Source organism: Notothenia rossii (assembly GCF_949606895.1).
Source record: "Notothenia rossii genome assembly, chromosome: 6".
Taxonomy (NCBI): Eukaryota; Metazoa; Chordata; class Actinopteri; order Perciformes; family Nototheniidae; genus Notothenia; species Notothenia rossii.
The window spans coordinates 58,316,504-58,339,961 of record NC_136909.1 but is presented as its reverse complement, the minus strand read 5'-3'; the positions used below and the strand labels follow the sequence as shown (position 1 = coordinate 58,339,961).

Genomic DNA, 23,458 nt, shown 5'->3' with positions numbered 1-23,458 from the left:
ATATTGAAGGGAGACATTTTGAGTTGTCATTCAAAAACTGTCCTCTGAGACAGCGGGTCGAACATTTATTGGCACAGTGTTTTATATTTTGGGGAGTAGTGGCTTGAAGTAGAATATATGAAGGTTAGATGGTGACATGGGATCAGTTCAAAGAGTAGCAATTGAGAATCTGGAGTCTGATATATAAATAAATAATAAAAGATTATACAATTTTTTTTTTTTCCTTTCCCATGCACACCACTCTAATCTGTGAATTTCACATTGACTTCTAGGATGGCACATAGGGAAGGGATCTTCTTTCATGATTTTGTAAACTGATATATTTGTTTTGTATTTCCATTTGTAAATGTTATTATTTTTTATTAAAAACTAAACAATTTGGCAGTTTTAAATAATTGTGGACCATTTCACATTTTAGCCAATTTCGAAAATAGATGTGTTCTATTTTGTTTAGAAACTGAAGGTGGACCAAGCGGCTGGTTCTGGGCCACAGAGCATGGATGTGTGTGCTCAGGAGATCTGGCTGGACAAGGCGGAGGTGTGCCTCAGCATGGGGCTCTGTCAGCCAGCCAGGCAGCTCCTGGCAGAGACGCACCGTGTGGCTGTGGTGAGTCGAGCAGAAGAAGACCAGAATTTCCAAAAATCGTTAAATTTTTGTGTTAATTTTCTCCTCCCTTACAACTTTTCCTAAATGTAATCAGGAGCTTGGAGACAAGAAAGCAGTGGCTAGGAGTCTGCTCAGTCTGGCTGTTCTGGCGTGTGAAGAGCAGAACTACGCCCAGGCTCTGATCCTGCTGGACAAAGCCCGGGCCCTGGGGGGGGTGGAGGAATTCTGGTACCAGCTCACCCTCACCACGGTCAGAGCTGTAGTAGGCCAGAGAGACCCAGACGCACACATCAAGGTACAGAACCACTCCCTTTTTACAGCCCTGTGTAGTACAATAGCATTGCTTTGAATACTTTTCCCAAATCATCTGTTTTTCACAGGTTGATCAGATTATAAAACACAGCTGTGGAGCTCTGAAGCGGGTTCTGGAGCAGCGGGTGAACCGAGTACCAGAAATCTCTTTCTTCATCACTTCGTTAGAGATGAGGTAACACCAAGCCTACTGAATGTGTCACTATACCTGCTTAAGATGGCCATAAGCGGTGCTGTCTTTAATGAATCTTTCTGTCATTTTTAAGGTGCACTATCCAGTATGAGTAATTAGGAAGTATACAATAATCACCAGCTTATGTTGAATCTTTATTTGTATTTCAACCTCTAATCAACCTTCTGCGAAAAAGGTGATATTTACTGAGTTTTTCCCAAAGAATTTGACTTTCAATTTTATTTTTTCCTTATTTACGAAACCAATATTAAAAAAACAGTTTAAGTATTTCAAGGATTTCCTGATCAGAGACACAAAATGTGGGAGGAGGTAAGACAAAATATAGAAATTGCAATCGCATCTGTTCAGACATCTCAATGTAGTTGAGGGAACTATATGTGACATTTAATGTCTTGGAAAAGCAGTTGTTAAATCGACAACACATTTTTTTAACTGAGAGACTATAGATATAAATGGTGTTGATACAGATTCTTTGTATATCCTTACTTGTATCATGAAAAGAAGGATTAGGATATTATTCTCAGAAATAACTCAACAAAAACAAGGAAACCTACTTTGAACATGTATCTATGCTTGTTCAAATGTATTTCAATGTCATAAAAAGCTAAACTAATGAGTTTTCACTCTAACAATCATTAATTTAATCTAAATGTATCGGGATGTGTTTTGTTAAAGAGGTGCCATTGAATGTGTACGTGCCCTTGGTGGTGACCCTGGAGAGACCCTCAGCAGCAGTGAGACCACCCAGAGGCTGATGTCTGCCTGTGAGACACTCAGAGAGTCTGCCAGTGGCTTCACTAAGCTCGGCTTCAGAGAACACGCTGCAGAGGCACATGTGGAGTATGCAACCGGTCAGAGGTTAGTCGGTCTGGGCAATTCCAACTTTTTTATCGTGTTGTATTAAATGCCATATGCAAATATTTTGCAGGTGAATGGGCATTGACAGTTAAAAAAGTAAACATAAGTTAAACCAGGGTTCAGATGGTTACTTACAAAAATTATTCCGATACAATTACCAGTTAACTGTAAAAAAAAAAAATCAGTAACCTAATCTGAGTATCAAAACATGGAAGTACAGTATCCTAATCACTTTCTGTTACTTTGCCTCAATATCAAATGCAAAGCAAATACATAAAAGAGAAAATAAATATCAATAAGATGTTTTTTACTTGTGCTTTTAGTGTATTATGTAAGACAACCGAACAATGTCACCTTAGAAAAGAAGCCAAGATATAAAAAGTATTCAGGCGGTCGCCTTTACACCAACACTGAAACACATGAGCACATACTATAATACAGTTTAAAAAGCAGAAATAAAATCTGAGCTGCTCCGTTTTAGTTTAATACACACAGTTCAGCTCACACAACTTCACAGATTTGTAGTCAGGTTAATTTAAGTTTCATATTTGATTTATTCAGATTACGGCGATACGATTACAGGTCTTTACCACTGGAGAAATTCATGGAGGAAATAAGTACCGTAATTTTCGGACTATAAGGCGCAACTGAATATAAGCCGCAGCAGCTAAATTGAATGATGTGTACATATATCAATCAATCAATGAATGTTTATTTATATAGCCCAATATCACAAATGTTACATTTGTCCCAGTGGACTTCACAGTTTGTACAGAATATCAGTATGACAATACGACACCCTCTGTCCTTAGACCCCTTACATCGTACAAGGAAAAACTTCCAGAGAAAACCCACAGTTTAAAGGGAAAAATGGGAGAAACCTCAGGGAGAGCAACAGAGGAGGGATCCCTCTCCCAGGACGGACAGACGTGCAATAGATGCCGTGTGTATATAAGCCGCACCGGACTATAAGCCGCAGGTGTTTTAATGTTTAATTACCATATGTAAGGGTTCGTGCACAGAGGGGATTGTCGGGAAAGAGATGGCTGTTTGAGGAAGCTCCGATTTATTAACATTTCAACAAACAAGTTGCATATTTGCATAACGTATTCAAGTGTTAGCATTTAGTAGCTACAGAACATGTACTGTGCTGTGTAAACTGTACTGTATCACATAGCGTTTCAGACACACAAACTTTTCAACTTTCAAACTTAAACGGTGCGCTCCCAGCGCACGTTTAACACCTTTGCACAAACTGTCTCGCTCTCGTAATGTCTGTCTGTCTTGCTCTCGTTCTGTCTCTCGTACCACTCTCGGTTCCACTTTTACTTTTGCGCGCTACCTGTCTCACTCTTTTCCGGCCTCCAGCTTTTCCTGCTGGAGCCCGCCGCTTAAAGGTGGGGGGCGCGGACCGGCCATAGAGCCCATAGAGTTAAAGTTGGTAGACTGTAACCTGTCAAATCCATAGATTTAGGAGGTCCCCTAGTGGCCGTTAGCTGTAAAAATCCATAGATTAGCCGCACCGTTATATAAGCCACAGGGTCGAAAAATGGGAAAAAAGGCGCGGCTTATAGTCCGAAAATTACGGTAATAGGCATACATTCTGTTAATGAATCATACTTGCCACTTCAGACCAAATGTGTTCTTCGCGTGTTTTCGTTTCTTGTTGCACACTCACAAAACCATACTTTGTTTGTCCTCTGTCTTTGTTTATCTCTCTGCAGACTCCTAGCCAGGCGTGCCTCCGCTGCAGACAGACAGCGCTTCCTGCTCGAAGGGCTGTCCCAGATGCAGCTCGCTGTCACAGAGCAGGAACATGTGGCGCTGAACGCTCAGAGGCTGCTCCCCTTGCAGGAGAAGGTCATTAAGAGTGCATGATTGTTCCCTGAAAATCAATCTTCATTGTGACTATGCCCTTTCACAAAAAATGGGAGGACATCTATCACAGAGTTCATGTTGTCATCCGATTTTAACGAGGCATAATGAGTTAAACTGGACCAGGGCTCTGGGCCAATGCTTTCATGTCATTAGCCCAACACGTCTTCAACAATGCGAATGTTTACAAACAATTTTTTTTCTTAAAATGAGGCTCTGCTCCAAAAAAATGTAAGCTGCATATCAAATCCAGCACTTTCTAAACATACGGTACAGCCATCGAGATGTCATATAATTAATATTTATCTTATATATAATATATTGCAACATATCTCAACCTTCATTTTTGCATTGAAATTTAAAATGCTAAATGAAGGTTGAGTTTTCCTGTCATTTATTATATTGCAAAACATGTTGCACTAAAAAGTCATTTAGCATTGTCCATTTAATCTAATATGGTGCAGCCATGTTGGCACAACATTGTAGTTAAAGCATTTATCAGTTTATTTAAATGCAAACATGCGATAACAATGTGTTGTTACTTAAATTTAATATTGATCACAATATTACAAATGTTCATTTTGCCAATAATTGTGCAGGATAATGATTGTCAGTGAGTACACATGCAGCTGCTTTTCACTTCTCTCATGGTAGTGAGGAAAGTCATTGAAAGGTTTGGATATTCCGTGTGTATATGATATTATTGTAAAACAAAATTCCTCTTTAACCCCAACCCATCAACAAAGAGCCCCACACACAAACAATCCTAATCCAACCCCTGGTCATAACCGAGCTTTTGAACTCTCTTTAGGAGAAACTGTTCAGCAAAGAGAGTGGCTTCAAAGGGACACCCCAAACAGAGCAGCCTTTCTTATTTAAAATAAATGTAAAATTGCTGGCCCATTAAAAATATTTGATCATATTTAGAGAAGTACGGGAACATGTTTTTTTAGTGTAAAAGAAAAGTCTAATTGACTGAATCACGATTAAGCTGCTGCAGGAGTTTATTACGGCCGTGTCGTGCCACAGTCATACTGATGTGTGTGCATTGCTGTTTATATCTCTGAGATCACACAACCAATACAGCCTCCGTTACTGTTACTTGTCAACAGCAGGTGGGTGTTAGAGCCCTTTTTGATCGAGATCCTATACAAGCTGTCACTGAGATGAGGTTATCTGAAGGCTTCAGTGCCAGAGAGGGCCTGGCACAACACTGCTGCAGACTTGACTTACATGCTGATTGAATCAACAAAGAAAATGGACTGAACACATCTCACACCTGCTGCAAGATCTACCTCTATTGAATTTTAGGTTTGGACGTTTATATCTGATAATAAATGTTGACATCCAACCTACAAAGGAAACAAAAGACAGCTGAAATCACTTTAATCCTTCTAAAGTGTATTTATTTTTATCGGCTTAGATATGTTTTCCAATATTAGATACCATCTACAGTACACTGTAGCGTAAATTAGGTGTTTTAGTCTCATTCAGATCCTTGCCCAAGTAATAATTTACAACATGAACGTGATAATAAGAGACAAACAGGAACTCACAATCTAATCCATTGTGTAAAAAAAGTAGTATTCAATTCCCACTGAATAAGTAGTCGGACTTTTGTACTGCCCCAGACTGATCATATTTTATTCACCTGACTTAAATGGTTTGGTTTATTGATAGCTAATGTAACTGCAGGATTGAATGCTCCTATTGTAGGTTGCTTTGGATAAAGTGTAAGCTAAATGTAATGTAACATTTGGGCTTAAACATTTGAGTGCTTTTATTCTTTGCTAGAGTCCTGGACTGTGCCTGGCGGCCATGAGGAGACTGCTTCGCCTGAGACTGGCTCTGGCAGAGTTTAGTCTGGCCATCATGGAGGAGCACTGTGCTGAGGAGAAACGCCAAGCTCTGGCCCGCGAGAGGAAGACTCCTGCTGAGGTCGCACTGCAGGAGTTTACACACTGCACACCTGAGCCAGACTCTGTAGAACAGGTAAGATCTCATATCTTTGAACATATGCTAACACCGTGCACATTAATGTGCTGTAGTGCTGATACCCGGAGTAATCTGCGGCCGCAAGCAGTTACTTGTGACGAGCATGGTGTTATTTATATTAATTATAATATATAATAATATTCTATTAAATTATAATGAAGAGTGAGCTGTGTGCTCAAGTCTTCCTGCCTGTCGGCTGAACTCTGCTGCTCCGCAACGACCTTCTAACTTCAGCAGCTACATTACCTACGGGTGCGTACTGCGTTCGTTAATTGTAACTGTGCGGTCTGAGTGCGAGTCACTGTGGCACAGAATGGTTTGTACTACAGTAAAAGTAGAAGTACCAGAGTGTAGGAAAAATCCTGCAATCAAAATGTTCCTCAAGTAAAAGTACAAAAGTATTCTCATCAAAATATAGTGAAAGTAGCGACAGTAAAAGTAGTCATTGTGCAGATTGGTCCATTTCAGAATAATATATATGATATGTTTTATAATGATTGATCATTAAAGTGTTCTCAAAGCTGGTAAAGGTGCAGCTAGTAGTGATGGGAGTTACGGCTCTTTGAAGGGAGCCTGATCTTATGGCCCTGTTTCCTTTCCGAGAGCCGTTCAAAAGAGCCGTTTTTTCTTTTAAGGGGGCGGGGTTAATAGGTTTATCTGCGAAATAATCACCAGGATAATAATTTACTGTATTGCCAGAAATCTACTTTTTTCACAGAAAAATGTATAACTTGCTACATCTCTCAGCCAGCCGAACTACTACTCAAGCAGCATGCGTTATTCCATCATCTACGGCAAATGTGCATTCAGGAAAGCAAGTTCCCGTAAAGGCGAGTGGATTTATGGCAGGCAGTGAACCAGCGATAAAAAGAACGGCTCTCACCAAGTACGGCTCGGTTCACTTCGTTCGTACCAAAGAGCCGTTCAAAAGAATCGGATCGTTCGCGAACGTAACATCCCTAGCAGCTAGTTTGAATGACTTTGTATACTGCAGGGTAGCTTGTGAATTTACTCCAGGTGGAACTAAAGTCTGATTTAAGAGTTCATTATATTTCACATCATTCATCCAGATCTGTTTGTTTGTAGCCTTTATTTAACCAGTTAAACTCCCATTGCAAAGTAACTAAAGGTATTAAATACATGTAGTGGAGTAAAAGTACACCTTTTACCTCTGAATTGTAGAGGAGTAGAAGAACAAAGTAGCAAAGCATTGAAATACTTAAGTAAAGTACAAGTATCTCAAAAATGTACCCAAGTATAGTACTGGAGTTTATGCACTTGGTTACTTTACACCACTGGCTATAAAGACAGAAAGACTAAGCCTTGCACAGAGGCATGAAAATAAATTTTCAAAATGCTCAACAGTGCTGCCAAAATTATAAACTGACTGCTACACAATTAAAATAAATGCTTTTTATATATTTCTATTAGATGTGACTCTCTCCTATTATTGACACTGCTGCTTTAGTTGTTCTGACATCTAAAATCCTCTGTTATTCCTCATTTTAAAGCCCATATTCCGTGGGGTCGGGGGGCACGGATCCTTGTCACCTTTCTCATTCCTGATGAGTTTGCATCCCTGATATATACATGCATGCATGCATACATACTGTATATATAATACTTAGAACTTTAAAAAAACAGGGTTTTTGCATGTTTAAAAATGTTTCTTAATTATGAAAAACTTGACACATATGGATGAAGTAAAAATGCTTAATTTGTACTAGATAAATAAGCAATATACACCTATCTTAATGAAAAAGCATGGAAGAGATACAAACGGTGCATCCCATTCAACTCAGATTTAACCTGGGCTTAAATTATATCATATTTAATGTAGAAATTGGGGACAAAGATGTCCAGGAAGTGACAAATGACACTTCCAAGAATACAAATTATTACTGCAAACAAACTCTTACTCTTTTAACTCTTTAAAACTCTTAATTGATAAAGTCTGGATTACCACCTAAGGCAGAATGTTAGTTGCATATTATTGCCACTTGGGGGCGCTAACATGCAATGTAATCCACAGGCTGATTTGTATTTATAAGCCTCTTATTTCTGACCACTCTTCAACACAAATCACTTAAGGCAAACAAACAATTGATGGCAAATGTTTTGCTTCTTAGAGACCCATATAAACCCATATGTCTTATTTTGGGGGGACAGTGGGTCCTTTCAAGTACTCAGCACAGTGACAAGTGTTCTACTCATAAGAGTATATTTATACTTGAATTTTAGAGTGTATAAGGGCTTTAACTTTAGGACTGAATTATGTATTTTTCCAATAAAATAAAACACCAAGTACTGGGCATTTGGCGACTTCTCTTGGCTCAGAAACCCCCTTATTTTCAATATACCAAGAAAAACCAACACACAGAAACCGGTGTGTTGTTGCCCAAAACTGAATGGGATAACCATGCTTACAAATGTAATGTTGTTAGCTACACTTTGCTGCTCTATCAAATAACAAGCAAGAGGCCCCACATATGTTATAATCTACATATTGATACAAAAAAAAGGTTCCTCAATGCATTTAAACACGATTGTTAATTCAGTAGGAAATAGAGCGATCTTCTTCAAACAACTCTCATTTTAGTATCGAGCCTAAGATTGGATAAACTAAAATACCAGAGGGTGAGAAGAGTGTCCGTTTTTTCTCTGGCTGCAGAGTTTAAAGTATCTGAAGATAAACTTCATCTCAAGCAATGACAATGGTAAACAAGGTGTTTTTCCCATACTGAACAGCTTTCAAATCGATTTTCTTTGTAAGACTAGAAAAAGAAAAAGGATTTGCTTCCTAGAGGTGTTTCTGTTCAGCAAAGTCCTGAGCATCAGGAGCTTTGTGTATTCACAAAACTATTTGTCAGATGATAGAACAAGTAAGTATTGCTTGTCCTTAATCCGTGTCCTCATACGACCCTAACGTCCCTGTGTCTCCTCCAGGAGTGGGTGACTGTGGGTTCCACCTCGGGGCAGCTGGCTCTGGGTCAGCTGGCTGCAGTCAGGTCTCTCTCTCCGGACAGCTTGGAGAGCAGAGCGCGCTGCCTGAGTCTGATGGGGAAGTACCTCAGACTGCTGGCTGAGCAGGAGGAGCCCCTGTATCTGTGTACTCTCTGGGACTCTCACACACAGGTAGCATATTCTATTACATGTACTTTATTCATCCATAAGCGGCATGAGTTAAAAATAACACAAGATAAAATACAAATAGAATTCATAACAAATATAAACATGAACAGTAAATATATACATACTGTATTAACAAAAGTGAAGGTATATATCAATAGAGAATCTTAAGAATACACAATGTCAAATATACATAATCATTTAGAATAATCTTTAATAGACCAATATACTACTAAAACAAAAATATATAAACAGAGGGTACTTTATAAATTACAAAAGTAAAGGACACTGATGTTTATACATACATTTATACAAATGGGCGGCAGTAGCTAAGTCCCTTGATTTGGGAACCCCAGGGTTGCCGGTTCAAGTCCCCGAACAAAGTAAGTTTGGAATGTGGAATGGTGCTTTGAACCAATATTTGCATTTCCACATAATTTGTATGTATAGATACAATATGTCTGGTAAATAAAGCATTATAGGCGCTGTATTCCAGTTGGAAAACGTTGTAATTCAACAGTTTATTTGGAATTGGAATATAATGAAGAGATCAGAACTAGAACCAAGACTATTGGAAATATTAAACAATATATTACTTTTACCCACTTTTGACCATTTGAATACCAAATCTCTTAGATCAGACACCCTTGAGGGCCAAATAACTTTATTGTCTTTATCCCTTAATTCAAGAAGTTTGCTTTAGAGCCTCACGGCATGGAATGGATTTCTGAAATAGATCATAAAAAGATCAAAATTGTCTTCAAGGGGCACTTCTCCAATTGTGTAATGCCTTTCGTGGCTCTGGACCGAATTTGATGCAACTTAATAAAAAATGCTGTTGAGTTGTTTTATTGGACATTTCTGATCCCTCTGTTTTTGTAGCTTGACTCATACTATGACATAAAACCCAGCATATCTTTTATTTTTCAAATCACTTTTCAATTCCCACATCTTTTTGAAAATGCAATACTAAATTGCTGAAGGTACAAAACATTTCTAAATAGCGGAATAAAGGTATATAAGGAATTTAAATGGTTTACTTAATGTTTAGAACCATTGGGTGTTGACATCTGTTGATGTATTATTTCAGCTGTTTAGGCATGTGGCATTACCAGCCTCATGTTGGGACAGAGTAATCAGCAGGCATACCTGGGCTGCGGTTAAATTGTAAAGAAATCTGGTCTTATGTTTTTTCCCAACCACTTTATCCTAACTTAAAGGTGGGGTAGGTAAGTTTGAGAAACCGGCTCGAGGTACACTTGTTGTTATATTCCATGGAATGCTCTTAACATCCTGATAGCAATGAATATCTTAAGTGCTTTGACAACAAATTCATAAAAAAATGTCATCTGTGGAAGCCGTGGAATCATTTTAGCCAGCCCGGCTAAAATAACTGGATGGCCTACCTGCCTGTCAGCCTTCCATCTGTGCACAGACTTATCTTGTGCCCTCATTGGTCATGTGCACGTTTGTGTGTGTTGGAGGAGGGGCTCTGTGAGGAAGTGGCAGATTTTCTCCGGTTGTGTATTTTCAAATTCTAGCGCACTCGAGCTGGTTTCTCCAAAATTACCTACCCCACCTTTAAGTGAAAAACGTCATGAGGTGAAGCTTTTGCTTTCGGGGTTTCTCTTTCCTGTAGTGTTATATAAGTTTGTGTGCATGTAAATGGTCTGCATTGGAATTTATTTCGCTCAGCATCCTGACCACTCATATTAATCAACATGAATTCGGATTAGTAGTGATCTGATCGTATGACTATTTGAATAAATAATATTTTGATCAATGAATACATTCCTTTCTAGGCCTACACATCGACTAAAGCTAGCTGTGCATGTAAGCAGTCAAACATGTTGAATAAATATTGCTTAAGAATTTCCACCGAAATAAGCAATCACAATGACTTAATTTGATAATTTTACAGTAATTAAGGTAATGTTTATAGTTTGCCTTTTGGTTTAACATGGTGTTGAAAGTTCTAAATATATAAGCACTAATAATGTGGCATAAGATGGAAAATGATTAATTAGCATTTTAATTTGTGAGATCCACATTTGTCGGTCACGGTCGTCGATACGTGAAAGGCTGATTGCTGCTTCATATTAAATTCATCTTCAAGGAATTATGGGACAGCATTATTTCCTTTGATTTCATAAGAGAGGGTCCAGTCTATCCTAAACTAAATGAGGAAACTTTGGAAGAATTGAATGTCCTTTCCTATGATCTTCTAGAGAAACAGCATTTAGGAACTTCAGGGTAATTTGACTCTGTTAGGAACTGTCATTATTAAAAGACAATTTGAACACAACCCTGGTATTTATTTACAGTTGTCTTCAGACATCTTTCCCTACCCCTAAAAAAACTGAACTATTGAGAGTCTTTATGACCTTAGAAATTGTGTGAGCAATACAAATAAACAGATCTCTAAAAATCCCTAGTTTTATATAAATTCTACTTTTTTTTAATTTTGGGGAATCTTGAGGCCAAACTGCGCACACACACACACACACACACACACACACACACACACACACACACACACACACACACACACACACACACACCTTTAATGGACAAAATAACCAGGAAAAAGTTCCTGCACTTGGTGAGAAGCTCAAGGTGATTAGTGAGATGGATGTCTGCTTACATAATTGAAGACAGAGAGGCTCAGGGTCTTCGTGCTCTGTGATCACAAGGGGATTTCATGCTAATCACACTCATTGTTCTGTGATCTTGAAATAACTTTGTGCAGAAGGAGGCCCGGTCTGGCCCTAAAGCCGTTCCCGCGGAGCAGAAGTCAGAGGAAGACGGAGAGTCAAGCAGAAGAAAGCAGAGGGTGACGCCTGCCAAAAGTGCTGAGCTGCAGGTACATACCTCCTGACAAGTGACCCATCTCCTCTGGCTCATCTCTAATCTGAGGTGTTTATACTCAGGTTCCCCTCACATCTTGAAACCCCCCTGAGGTACATCTCTGGGCGCTCTGCATAGTTCTCATATTGCAAGTCAGCGCACAGAGATCCGCTGTCCACATCAAACCCGGCGCAGAGTAAAAAGGAGTAATGTATTATTTAAGTGGCAACATTTGGGAATATTAAGTAAGATCCAGTTGTGTTGAAAGGTATACTTGGGCCATGTGACAAAGTGTTATGCAACTAAATGTATCATCACATTTAAATCATATCTAAATAACAGTATCTCAAAATAAGCTTTAATACGTTCATATATTGATTTCAAAAGAATTACCAGCTTTAATAGCATACTTGATAGCTTTAAGTAAAGAAATGAACTATCAACATACACATTGGTCCATATATTAAAACATTCTATGCCTTTTAATCTTTAAAACATGTACTTCCTACCTCTGGATATTTGAGCCCCTGGTAAAATTCTGTTGAACATGTCTTAAAGTGGACCTATCATGCTATATTTTAATAATATAGTGTAGGACCATACCTATATAAGGCATATTTATACTTTTTTTTTTTCTTCGAGCCGTTACGTTACGTCCGCGGAGCCGTTACGTTAAGCCCCCGCTGATTGGTCCAAATGAACCAATCCACAACACACTCAGTGCATGCAGCTCTGCTGATTTCTGCTCCCTGGCTGCAGGCTGATAACAGACAGTTGGGATCGTGGTGAAATTCTCTCTGCAGACCCATTCTCACAGCGTTTATCAACCTTTTTCTTACTCAATATCAAGCCACACTTATTGTTTTTACTTCGGCTGTGACTTTGTGTGTGCTCAGGGTGAGTTTGGATGTGTTTCGCTGTGTATCGCTAAACAAGGAAACCACACCTCCATGGAGCTCAGCGCGATTCACAACGTGAACTAACCAATCAGAGCACACTGTGCTCACAGAGAGGGTGGGGGCTGGAGCTATTGGAGCTACAACGAGCCGTTAAAGGCAGAGAGTGAAATTCAGTGAATACACGTAGTTTACAGAGATGCTGTATGAGAAACCAAAGTGATTTTGGAAAATTGCACAATATAAATCTATTCTAGTAGACCTCAACAATGGAATTATGATCAGTGGAAATGGCCATGAAATGGGACCTTTAATAAACTCCCATGATCAACTATCCTGCCTTTTTGTTGTTGTTTCAATTGAGCCCCCTAGTGGCAACAATACATATTTTACATTTAAAGTAAAGGTATTGCTTGTGCAGAATTGTTTCTGTGTTTTCCTTTTGTATTTGAAGTTTCTGGATTAATATCGCTGATGTAGATATTTAAAGTTGGATTTGAATTTTGTTACACCCAACAACATATAGAACAGTCAAAATAAATTATAATTAGGATAAAAATGTGTATATATTTAGTAATACTTCAGTTAAGAACAGTTTCCTACATTTATTTTACTCAGTTCAATACTAGAGTTGATGTTCTTAATGTACTTATTGTACTGCATTCCACCACTAATGTGAATAAATTACTTTTTAATATAATTCCAGTGCCAAAAGTTTGGTGCAAACCCACAGTCCTCTCTTAGAGTAAAAGAACATGTTTAAGCTTAGTTAACAAGGCCTCAGCAGTCTGATTGAGTTACTGTCTTTTTAAGATTCCGTTGCTCTTACCTACAGTAGGACACACTGTGCAAGAACACAGAAAGCTCTCTAAATCAAGAGTAAGCCTCCTATTAGCTGCAGCTGAATGTTGGCATGTACTTTTTATAGGAATATAGGACAGTGGGTTTTTCTCCTGCAAAGACTGTATGTGTATGAGAATAAAGTCTTAACACAGAATAGAACAAAAATAAAAAACAATGATTTTGAGTGGAGAGAGTTTAGATACAGTATATTTGCATGCCCCGGAAGCCAAGTCAGAACAAATATATATAAATCTAATGATACATTTACTAAGTAAAAGACAGGTGAAAAAAGTGTATGCATTTTTGCCTTCATTTGACAGAGGACAGAGTGAACCAAGGACGTTTGAGGTTTTATCGCCTTCTCTGTAACTTGGCCTCTCAGGAGTAAAACAGATAGGCAAAACTTTATTTTTTCTTCAAACCTGGCAAAACTTTTTTTTCCCCACTTGCTCAGCTTTTATCACTTGTTCAATTAAGAGACTTTAAACAAGGACCACCAAAAGCCTTTTTCTTTCTTTAATATTAAAACTGTTTATTAATGATATTGTCATTTACACGCAGTATAACCAGGATGTATCTGAACTATATGTGCTTATTTATTTATTTTACCTTTATGTTATCTTTATTTAACCAGGATAGGTCTCATTGAGATTAAAAATCTCATTTTCAAGAGAGTCCTGGCCCAAGAATGGTAACAACACAGTTTCAGACAGTTTTACAGTGACGGCCCCTACACACGGCGGTGTGCGTTGCCGCTTGCCGGCGTGGGGGGGTGAAAATCGACCAACAACCAATCACATGAATCTCCCGCCCCAGACACACAAGCACGCGGTTTGATTGGCTAGAGCTTGGACTGGCATATGATTCGATTGGCTGACGCTTCCGTTGAGGCGTCAAAAGTAGAACATTGCGAGCACTGTGAGAGAAGCTACGCTTTGCTTCGTTGAAGCGGCAACGCACGCCGCCTTGTGTAGGGGCCGTTACAGACAATTAAAAAACACACAATCACAACACAGTCATACACCAAGTTTAGCCAAAGCATTTACAGACACAGCGGCCTGCTTCAAGGTCAGTTAAAGTCGCTTTGAGTGTTTCTAATGAGACCAGCTCTCTGAGTTTCAGCTCAGTTTGAAGCAGGTTCCAAGCTTGAGGGGCAGCGTAACTGCACGCCCTTTTCCCAAGTTCAGTACGGACCTTTGGTACAGTTCAAATGAAAAAGTTCTCGGAGCGAAGCCGATAGGATCCTGTGCATTTTCTATTTATGTACATCCTTAGATAAGGGGGAAGAGCACCAAGAATAGCCTTATATATAAGGATGTGCCAATGTTTCAGTCTACGCGTGGTCAGGGAAGACCATCCCACGCGAGTGTATAGATTGCAGTGGTGCGTCAAGGATCTGAGGTTTGTGATGAATCTCAGTGCACCGTGGTAGCGAGTGAAGGCACTGAGAAGATGCATTCATATAAACCACATCTCCATAATCCAGCACAGACAGAAAGGTTGCAGACACTAGTCTCTTTTTGGCCTCATAGGAAAAACCAGACATTTTTCTAAAGAAAAAACCTAATTGGATTCTAGTTTCACAATGTGTGGTTTAAAAGAGAGCGAATTATGTTTGATTGATCAAGATGCAGACTTATTGAACTGGGATGCCAATCCGCCTATATGTTGTGTGTATATACAGTATGTGTGTTTCTGCTCTCTACCTATCAGCAGAAGAGGCGGCGGGCCCAGCAGCTCTTGGCTCAGGCCAGTCAGGCGCTGACTGAAGCCGTCAGCCTGTGTCTCCAGCACCAGCTGCCCCCCCCCATCGTGGCTGAAGCCTCTCTCAACATGTTGGAGTGTTATGGCCAATCTGACCCTGCAGAGGCAGGTCAATATATGGCCCTGTTTCAGGTACTGTGCATTAGATCATATTATATTTTAAATGATCTCCTTAACTTGCAGGCATTGTCTAGACTAGTGTGCTGGGTTTTTGTAATGTATAGAAAAGACATGATGATCTTATCACTTTTATGCCCACCTACACTGTAGAAAGTCTTAACCAGAGTACAGTGTATAAAACAGGGGTCCATATGCTACCACTGTCTGACTGCATGTAGGATGCCTTCTCAATGAAGTCAGATTGAAGATCATTTGATTTATCAACTCTATAAAAACATTTTGAATCAGTTTATGGACTCAAATGCATGAATTCATTTTGAAATGATAATCACATTTAAAGTAAAATAGACGATAAACCAAGGTATGCTATGGGGGGTTACCTTGTAATTGACAGCTGCAACAGTCTGGTTTGCATGTTTTCCTGGTTTTGTCATAAGACTTTAACCCTTTTTTATAGTGTGTAATTACCCAAAAAAGGGCTTGTTCAGAGTTATTTTTATACTTTGCTATAACCCCCAAAACGCAGGTAGCTCCAGGAACAACACAATTCGAAGCAGTAGCCACAATTCATCTTCACTTACTTAATGGGTCTCCTCAGGACCGCCCTGCTGTAATTCTTAATATTACCAACAGCTCCTTCATCACTCTTCTGTTGTTCTCCCAGAGCTGCTGCACTGTTGCCTCCGTGGCTGAGGTCCTAGGCTGGGCCTGTTCTGGCTCCGGTGTGTCCCAGTTCTCTGCTCTGCTCAACCTTCACAGGATGCTGCTCCTCTCTCAAGAGGAGAGGCCCAGCAGCATGCTGAAGGGAGTGCAGGACTCCCTCAATAGCCTCTCCAAGGTATGGGGTCACCAAACCCCCTCTCTAATGATTAATGGAGCCTGTCATACTCAGCTTTGTTTATTCCCTAGATAAGATATACACCATCGGTACTTTTATAGCCTTTGCTCTGAACGCACTCCTCAAACCAAAGTACTGGAGCTTCAAACACAATTACTTTTAAAATAAACGTAACGGAAGGATTCTAGATGTGTGAGCACACAAAGTGCTTGTCTACTCACACATACGACCACACACATAGCTTGACTCTGCATATTGGTACTTCATTAAAAACAGCATTTAAAAAATATATATATATATATTATTAAGAGCGACAACAACAATGCGTGTGTGTCTGTCTGTCATTCTTTCTGTGAACATATTTTTTCAATGTAATAGTGCCACAATTCAGCAACATGCAATAACTAAACTGGACAGATGTGTAGCTAAATTAAAAGTTGAGTTTGTAGACAGGTGTGAGGCGGGCAAAAGCTCTGGAAGTATGGAATTTAGGAAGCAGCCACTAATGTAAATATTAGACTTTACGTTTACATTTGTAACTTTTTAACTTCATATATTCTCTAAATCATTCTTACTCTTTTTTGAACCAACTGATATTCTGCAACTTTTCTTCTTTCTGTTCGTGGCATAATGTATACGTTTCCTGTAAATAACAAACAGGAACTTAATGACAGCAATGAAACATTGTAGAAAAGCACCTGATTCTCTAGTCTATTGGTTGGCATAGAATGCTACAGATTGATAAAATGACAACATTATACGTCTAAAAGTTCAAAATAACATAGGTTTACTTATAATTAGTCAGTCAGGAAGTAATTTTTAGAGATTAAAAAAAATATTGGTATAGAAAATTCATCTGCATCTTTACACACTACAGACAAACAAATCTAGACATATGTTCCAAATACTACAACAAAATGGTGTTGGCATCATGGTTGGCATACTGTATCTCTTGTGATTTTTCTCCTGTGAACATTTTTTATTTTATGTTCTGAACTGAACTTCTAAGCATTTTAAGATTCATATAATTTACGGTGAACTTTGTGATCATGAAATACATTTCTGGTCAGCAGGCCTTCAGCCACCTGACCATCTACCCCGGCCACCTTCATATCCTCGCAGAGCTTCCACCCAACCTGAAAATTGTGCTGCTTCAGCACTCAGAAGATGGGTAATGTTTAATTTGTTATTGTCTGCTTTCTATATCACTATTCCCCTTTCTTTTCCCTGTTGTCAATGGTTCCTTATTTTACAGTTTAAAGGTGGGGTAGGTAAGTTTGAGAAACCGGCTCGAGAAACACTTGTTATATTCCATGGAATGCTCTTAACATCCCGATAGCAATGAATATCTTAATTTTTAAGTGCTTTCACAAAAACAAATGTCATCTGTGGAAGCCGTAGTACTGTAAAAAGCACGACCAATCATCTGAGCCGGCCCGGCTAAAATAACTGGATGGCCTACTTGCCTGTCAGTCTTCCATCTGTGCACAAACTTATCTCGTGCCCTCATTGGTCATGTGCGCGTTCGTGTGTGTTGGAGGAGGGGCTCTGTAAGGAAGGGCAGATTTGTTCCAGCTGTGTATTTTCAAATTCTAGTGCACTCGAGCCGGTTTCTCCAAAGTTACCTACCCCACCTTTAATGGTACCTGAGTAAAAAAGTACGGCAGGTCAAATGTCTCAAAAGGTTGAAATGAATAAGTAAAACATACACTGAACAAAAATATAAATGCAACACTTTTGTTTTTGCTCCCATTTTTCATTTTTTTGCCGAGATAATCCATCCCACCTCACAGGTGTGGCATATCAAGATGCTGATTAGACAGCACCAACATTCCACAGGCCACAATCAACAACCTGATCAATTATATTCGAAGGAGATGTGTTGCACTGCGTGAGGCAAATGGTGGTCACACCAGATACTGACTGGTTTTCGGACCCCCCCAGACCCTGAGGCTGTGCGAAGTTGCTGGATATTGGCAGGAACTGGAACACTCTGTCGTATACGCCGATCCAGAGCATCCCAAACATGCTCAATTGGTGACATGTTAGGGTTAGGGTTTAATCCTAGGGTTTTCGGACCCCCCCAGACCCCCCCAATAAAGCAAAACTGCACGTTTCAGAGTGGCCTTTTATTGTGGCCAGCCTAACGGCCCGTCTACACTACAGGCATCAAAAAATCTTGAAGTTGGGCGTGTCTGAAGCTTGGCGATTTTTTGTGAGCAACGCGACCAACAACCAATCACATGAATCTCCCGCCCCCGACATACAAAACAATAGCAATGTTAAAACGAAGTAAACTGGATATAAACTCTCCAAACAGGCGAAAAACCTACCAGTTTCACCCACTGTCTCTGCCACCTCCCTCCATGCCTGGTTCCTCCGGTTTGTATCCCGGTCAATAGTTCTGGTCGTAAAGAACCGAGTGATTTGCTACCGTAATATCCCGTTTGGAATATGAGGAAATGAACTGCGGTCTGGCTCTCCCAGCTTGCACGTGGTTTGATTGGCTAACGCTTGCACTGGCGGGATTTGCATAAACGGGATTTGATTGGCTGATGCCAAGCATCAAGCCTCAAAAGTTGAACATTGTTCAACTTTCAACGGATAGATGCTCGTGATGCTTGCAAAGCCATGCCATGCTCCCCACAATGCAGTTCGGCGAAGATTAAAAATCTTCTACGTCACCCCATTCAAGTGAATGGGTGAAGCGTTGAAAGCATTTGTCGATGCCTGCAGTGTAGACGGGCCGTAAGGCACACCTGTGCAATAATCATGCTGTCTAATCAGCATCTTGATATGCCACACCTGTGAGGTGGGATGGATTGTCTCGGTTAAGGAGAAGTGCTCACTATCACAGATTTTTTCAGATTTGTGAATAATATTTGAGAGAAATGGTTATTTTGTGTTCATAGAAAATGTTTTAGATCTTTGAGTTCATATCATGAAAAATGGGAGCAAAAACAAAAGTGTTGCATTTATATTTTTGTTCAGTGTATGTGAAGCTGTTTGGTACACCTGCCACTAGAGGGCTGATTGTTTACATGTGTATGTACTTGTGAATGAAGATGGTATGCATTTTAATTGTTTTCTAAGATAATTATATACAGTTAAAGGTTAAAGAAAGCCTTTTTTTTTTTTTTGTATTTAGGTCAGAACTTTTTGGTGCCTTCTATGAAATGAACAGAGCTCCAAATCAAAAGGGAAAGACGACGCAAGGAACAGGTTAGAGATTGTGCATTGTTTTTTAGACCTATGTTCACAATACAAAGCACTTTCAGACTTCCCACTTTTGTGAGAGATGTGAGCTATTTCAAACAGAGTATTAACTGCATATCTGTTTGTAGCATTTAAGTTTCATTCACATGTAGCCACATTTATTTAGTATTCCCATGTAACATTTATCTGCAAGCCTTGCATACCGTATCACCTGCTCGCACAACCTCTCCTCTGACTAGTCTTACAAAAGGTCCAGAAGAAGAGGGAGGCAGTGTTCATTGGGACCAATTACAAGGTTTGTCTTTGAGTATGCAGGGCTGACTGAGTGTCAATAATTCTGTTGTTTCAGGTAGCCTGTCGTGCTCTAAGGTGGCGAAGGTTTCGGTCTGCCCCCAGGCTCTGCTGGCGCTGAGGGAGCAGATCCGGGCCTTTGACCAGGAGACGAGACACGCCCTCCTCAAGCACGCCTGCTGGCACGCTGCTGAGGGAAGACCGCAGCCCTCGGAGGAGCATCGTGTGTTTCCCCGTGTACGTCTTGTTGAGACCTCTGCTCTTCTTTCACTCTATTGACATTATCTATCCACTGCAAGCCTCATGAATTGAATCACTCCACTGTTATTATTATCATGTCTCTCCTTGCTTGCAGGGGAGACTTGGGACAGCTGAGTTTTATACACAAGCATCATGTTGCTTCAATATGTAGTGTGTATGAGATTGATGAGTGGTCTGCAACAATAAATACTACATCACAGCTCTTGAAATTCACATTTCAGACATGAGAAGAAAGCATCATGTTTTCTTGTTGTCGATCCATGCTTAATAACGCCTTGAGGGAATTTCTCAAAAATGTTGCATACACTTAGACTCAAGGATGAACTGAATATAATTTTGTGTTCAAGAGTCAAAGGAATCCTTACTTAAGAATTGACTTGCTTTATATCAACATTTCACACAAATGTCTGTTTTTTTGGAACACAATTTTGGACACATGGATGTAGGATGATGGCATACATATTTTTTTTTGTTGTTTTCCTTTACAGAAAGCTGCTGCAGAGGAAATGTTAGGACCTCACTTCAGAGAGATTGTAGAAAACATGGATGACTATTTGAATCCACTCCTCACAAAGTTTGACTTTTCATGCTTAAGGTACATTTCATCAGATTCCCCATTTTGTCCACTACACAGGAAACGTTTTCTGCATCTGTGTTCACAAATGCATGCAGCAAGCTAACACAAACCACACTTTATCACACTATCTGGTTCTATCTTATGCTCTGTCAGTAATAAGGTAGTGTAGCCTTACTGATTCTTGCCTTCTCTTACATGCCTCAGGCCGCAGACTACACCACTACTGGTCCCTGAGATGACCAAAGCCAGAGATAAAGAAGAGAAAGGGAGCTCAGGTAAAGGATGAGGATCTGAGACCCTAAGGCCTTTGTGGTTATCTTTATAATGTATCACATGAACAATACACAACATCTGCTCTGATTCCTATCTGTTTTATTGGCACCGCATCAGCAGTGTGTTTTTATTGAAGCACACGGCAGTTCATCCCCCTCAGACCAATTGTTGCTGAACCTGTGATTTAACGTGATACACGCTGATTTACACACAGAACCTTTACAAGGCACAGTGGGGATTATAGTGCCACTAAGCTTTTTTATAATTGTTCACTCAAAGATAGTTAAGTTGGAACACTTACACTCCCTTATGAACATAAGGCGTCTAGCAATAGGTACTTGGAGGTTGTTGTACAGCACCATCTAACAGATTAAATAAAAACTACTTCAAAGATATTTTGTCATCATATTTACGAAACAAGAGAAAAGTGTTTTAAAAGTCTCTTTATTACTCCCCTTCAGCATTCCACAGTTAAAACGAGACATCACAATAATACAAATGCAAAGATCACCAAAACAAATAAATTAAAACAAGTATCATAAAATATAGAAATAATTATCAGTTTTTAAAAATGTGTCTCCGCAATACAGATTGTTTTTGTGTGTGGTCACCGCAAGTTATGATCAGAAACATAGACGCCATTGCAAATCAAAACCTGTGTGTGTGTGTGTGTGTGTGTGTGTGTGTGTGTGTGTGTGTGTGTGTGTGTGTGTGTGTGTGTGTGTGTGTGTGTGTGTGTGTGTGTGTGTGTGTGTGTGTGTGTGTGTGTGTGTGTGTGTGTGTGTGTGTGTGTGTGTGTGTGTGTGTGTGTGTGTGTGTGTGTGTGTGCGCAGTGAAGTTACCAGCAGAATCAGGGGAGTATGTGGTGTTCCTGGCAGACAGGAAGTTGCTGGAGTTGCCGCTGGAAGCTTTGTCCATCCTGCAGGAGGAAAGCCTGAACTCTGTGTCTCGAGATTTCTCCCTGCAGCTCCTCCACAGCCGCCTGATCCGAGTAGAGCCAAACAAAGGTACCAGAAACACGCAAGCACATACATTTACAGGACTGTCTGCAAACACTGCCACTGCCCAAGGACTCCCTAGCATTCCCATGAAAATAGTTCACCATCATTATTTATTTTTTGCAGAACTTTATGCAGACTTTTTTTGTGTTTTGTCTCCTTAATCATAAAAAAAATACCAGCTTTCCGTAAAAAAAAGACTCAGCTGCCAAGTTTACAAAATTAAAGGATTAAGTGATTTTTTTTTCAACTGCGACTAACATGCATTTAGTTGAAATAAGTATAGTTTCACACCAATCAATATGTTCACCAATATTGTCAGAACTTAATTTGATAAACAGCGTCACTCTGCTAAGAATGTCTCCCTTTTGATTTAAATTGAGCTATCATTTTGTGTTATCATTTCCCAAAACTGTGATTGGAACAAAGGACAGGTGAGCAACAAGTACAGTAGTATCCTTCTGGAAGACAGTTCTAAGAATCCATATCCAAAATTGATGCACAAATACAAGATCCCGTTCTGATCACACATAAACCAGTGACAGTTGCACATCTGTGCTTCACTACTGTAATATATGGTCAATTGTTTTTGTTGGATTAGGAATACACAAAGTAATGTTTTATCTTGGTGGACTGAATCTGATTCAAATCAATAAAAAAAAAACATTTATGTTAAAAAAACAAAAACAAAACCACAAATGAATTGCATTATTTAAATGAATACAATCACGTTTTTTTTGGAGGTCTCCTATGAGCTTAACATCACAAGAAAGAAATCCAGTTACTTTTTGGCAATGATGCTTCCATCCTCTGGGTAATAATGCACATTCATATTTTGAAAAGAGGAGGGGGTTGAAAGAGCAGTGAATCTGATGATGCAGACATCTTTAGTGTGTGTGTGTGTGTGTGTGTGTGTGTGTGTGTGTGTGTGTGTGTGTGTGTGTGTGTGTGTGTGTGTGTGTGTGTGTGTGTGTGTGTGTGTGTGTGTGTGTGTGTGTGTGTGTGTGTGTGTGTGTGTGTGTGTGTGTGTGTGTGTGTGTGTGTGTGTGTGTGTGTGTGTGTGTGTGTGTCCTAGCATTACTATACTTGTGGGGAACTACATCTGTTCACACAGTCACGTGTGGGGACTCACTTCCCTTATGGGGACAAATTGGAGGTGAAATATGGGAATCATTAATTTTAGGGTGAAGACTTGGTTAGGGTTAGGGTTAGGGTTAGGCATGTGTTGGTTAAGGTTAGGATAAGTCTCTAGGAAATGCATGTAAGTCAATGGAATGTCCCCTGAAGTGATGTATACATTGTGTGTGTGTGTGTGTGTGTGTGTGTGTGTGTGTGTGTGTGTGTGTGTGTGTGTGTGTGTGTGTGTGTGTGTGTGTGTGTGTGTGTGTGTGTGTGTGTGTGTGTGTGTGTGTGTGTGTGTGTGTGTGTGTGTGTGTGTGTGTGTGTGTGTGATTCATACTGGTCCTCTCACACACGTACATTCTCCTTTTACGTACATACATTTTCACTCTCATACACATTTATTTACATTCATAAATGTCGCTCTCATATTATCATATTTCGAT

The 23,458-nt window shown here is 39.7% G+C and overlaps 1 protein-coding gene across 11 annotated transcripts in view; it reads left to right on the top strand.

The window, feature by feature from the left end:
* cfap46 (cilia and flagella associated protein 46) overlaps positions 1–23,458 on the top strand; it is a 150,784-nt gene that overhangs the window by 100,313 nt on the left and 27,013 nt on the right. For 9 of the 11 annotated variants that reach the window (XR_013809895.1, XR_013809896.1, XM_079690984.1 and 6 more), the window contains 16 exons: positions 455–607; positions 702–902; positions 988–1,094; positions 1,788–1,970; positions 3,695–3,830; positions 5,640–5,837; positions 8,787–8,975; positions 11,719–11,832; positions 15,269–15,451; positions 16,104–16,277; positions 17,351–17,448; positions 19,426–19,499; positions 19,843–20,021; positions 20,534–20,640; positions 20,827–20,897; positions 21,729–21,902. Coding sequence is in view for 9 of the 11 variants with exons in the window: in XM_079690984.1 (XP_079547110.1) it covers positions 455–607; positions 702–902; positions 988–1,094; positions 1,788–1,970; positions 3,695–3,830; positions 5,640–5,837; positions 8,787–8,975; positions 11,719–11,832; positions 15,269–15,451; positions 16,104–16,277; positions 17,351–17,448; positions 19,426–19,499; positions 19,843–20,021; positions 20,534–20,640; positions 20,827–20,897; positions 21,729–21,902 (2,341 nt within the window). In the remaining 2 variants the exon portion in view is untranslated. Of the gene's footprint in view, positions 1–454; positions 608–701; positions 903–987; positions 1,095–1,787; positions 1,971–3,694; positions 3,831–5,639; positions 5,838–8,786; positions 8,976–11,718; positions 11,833–15,268; positions 15,452–16,103; positions 16,278–17,350; positions 17,449–19,425; positions 19,500–19,842; positions 20,022–20,533; positions 20,641–20,826; positions 20,898–21,728; positions 21,903–23,458 lie in introns of those variants that run through there. The other 2 variants (XM_079690981.1, XM_079690980.1) reach the window with 2 other exon arrangements.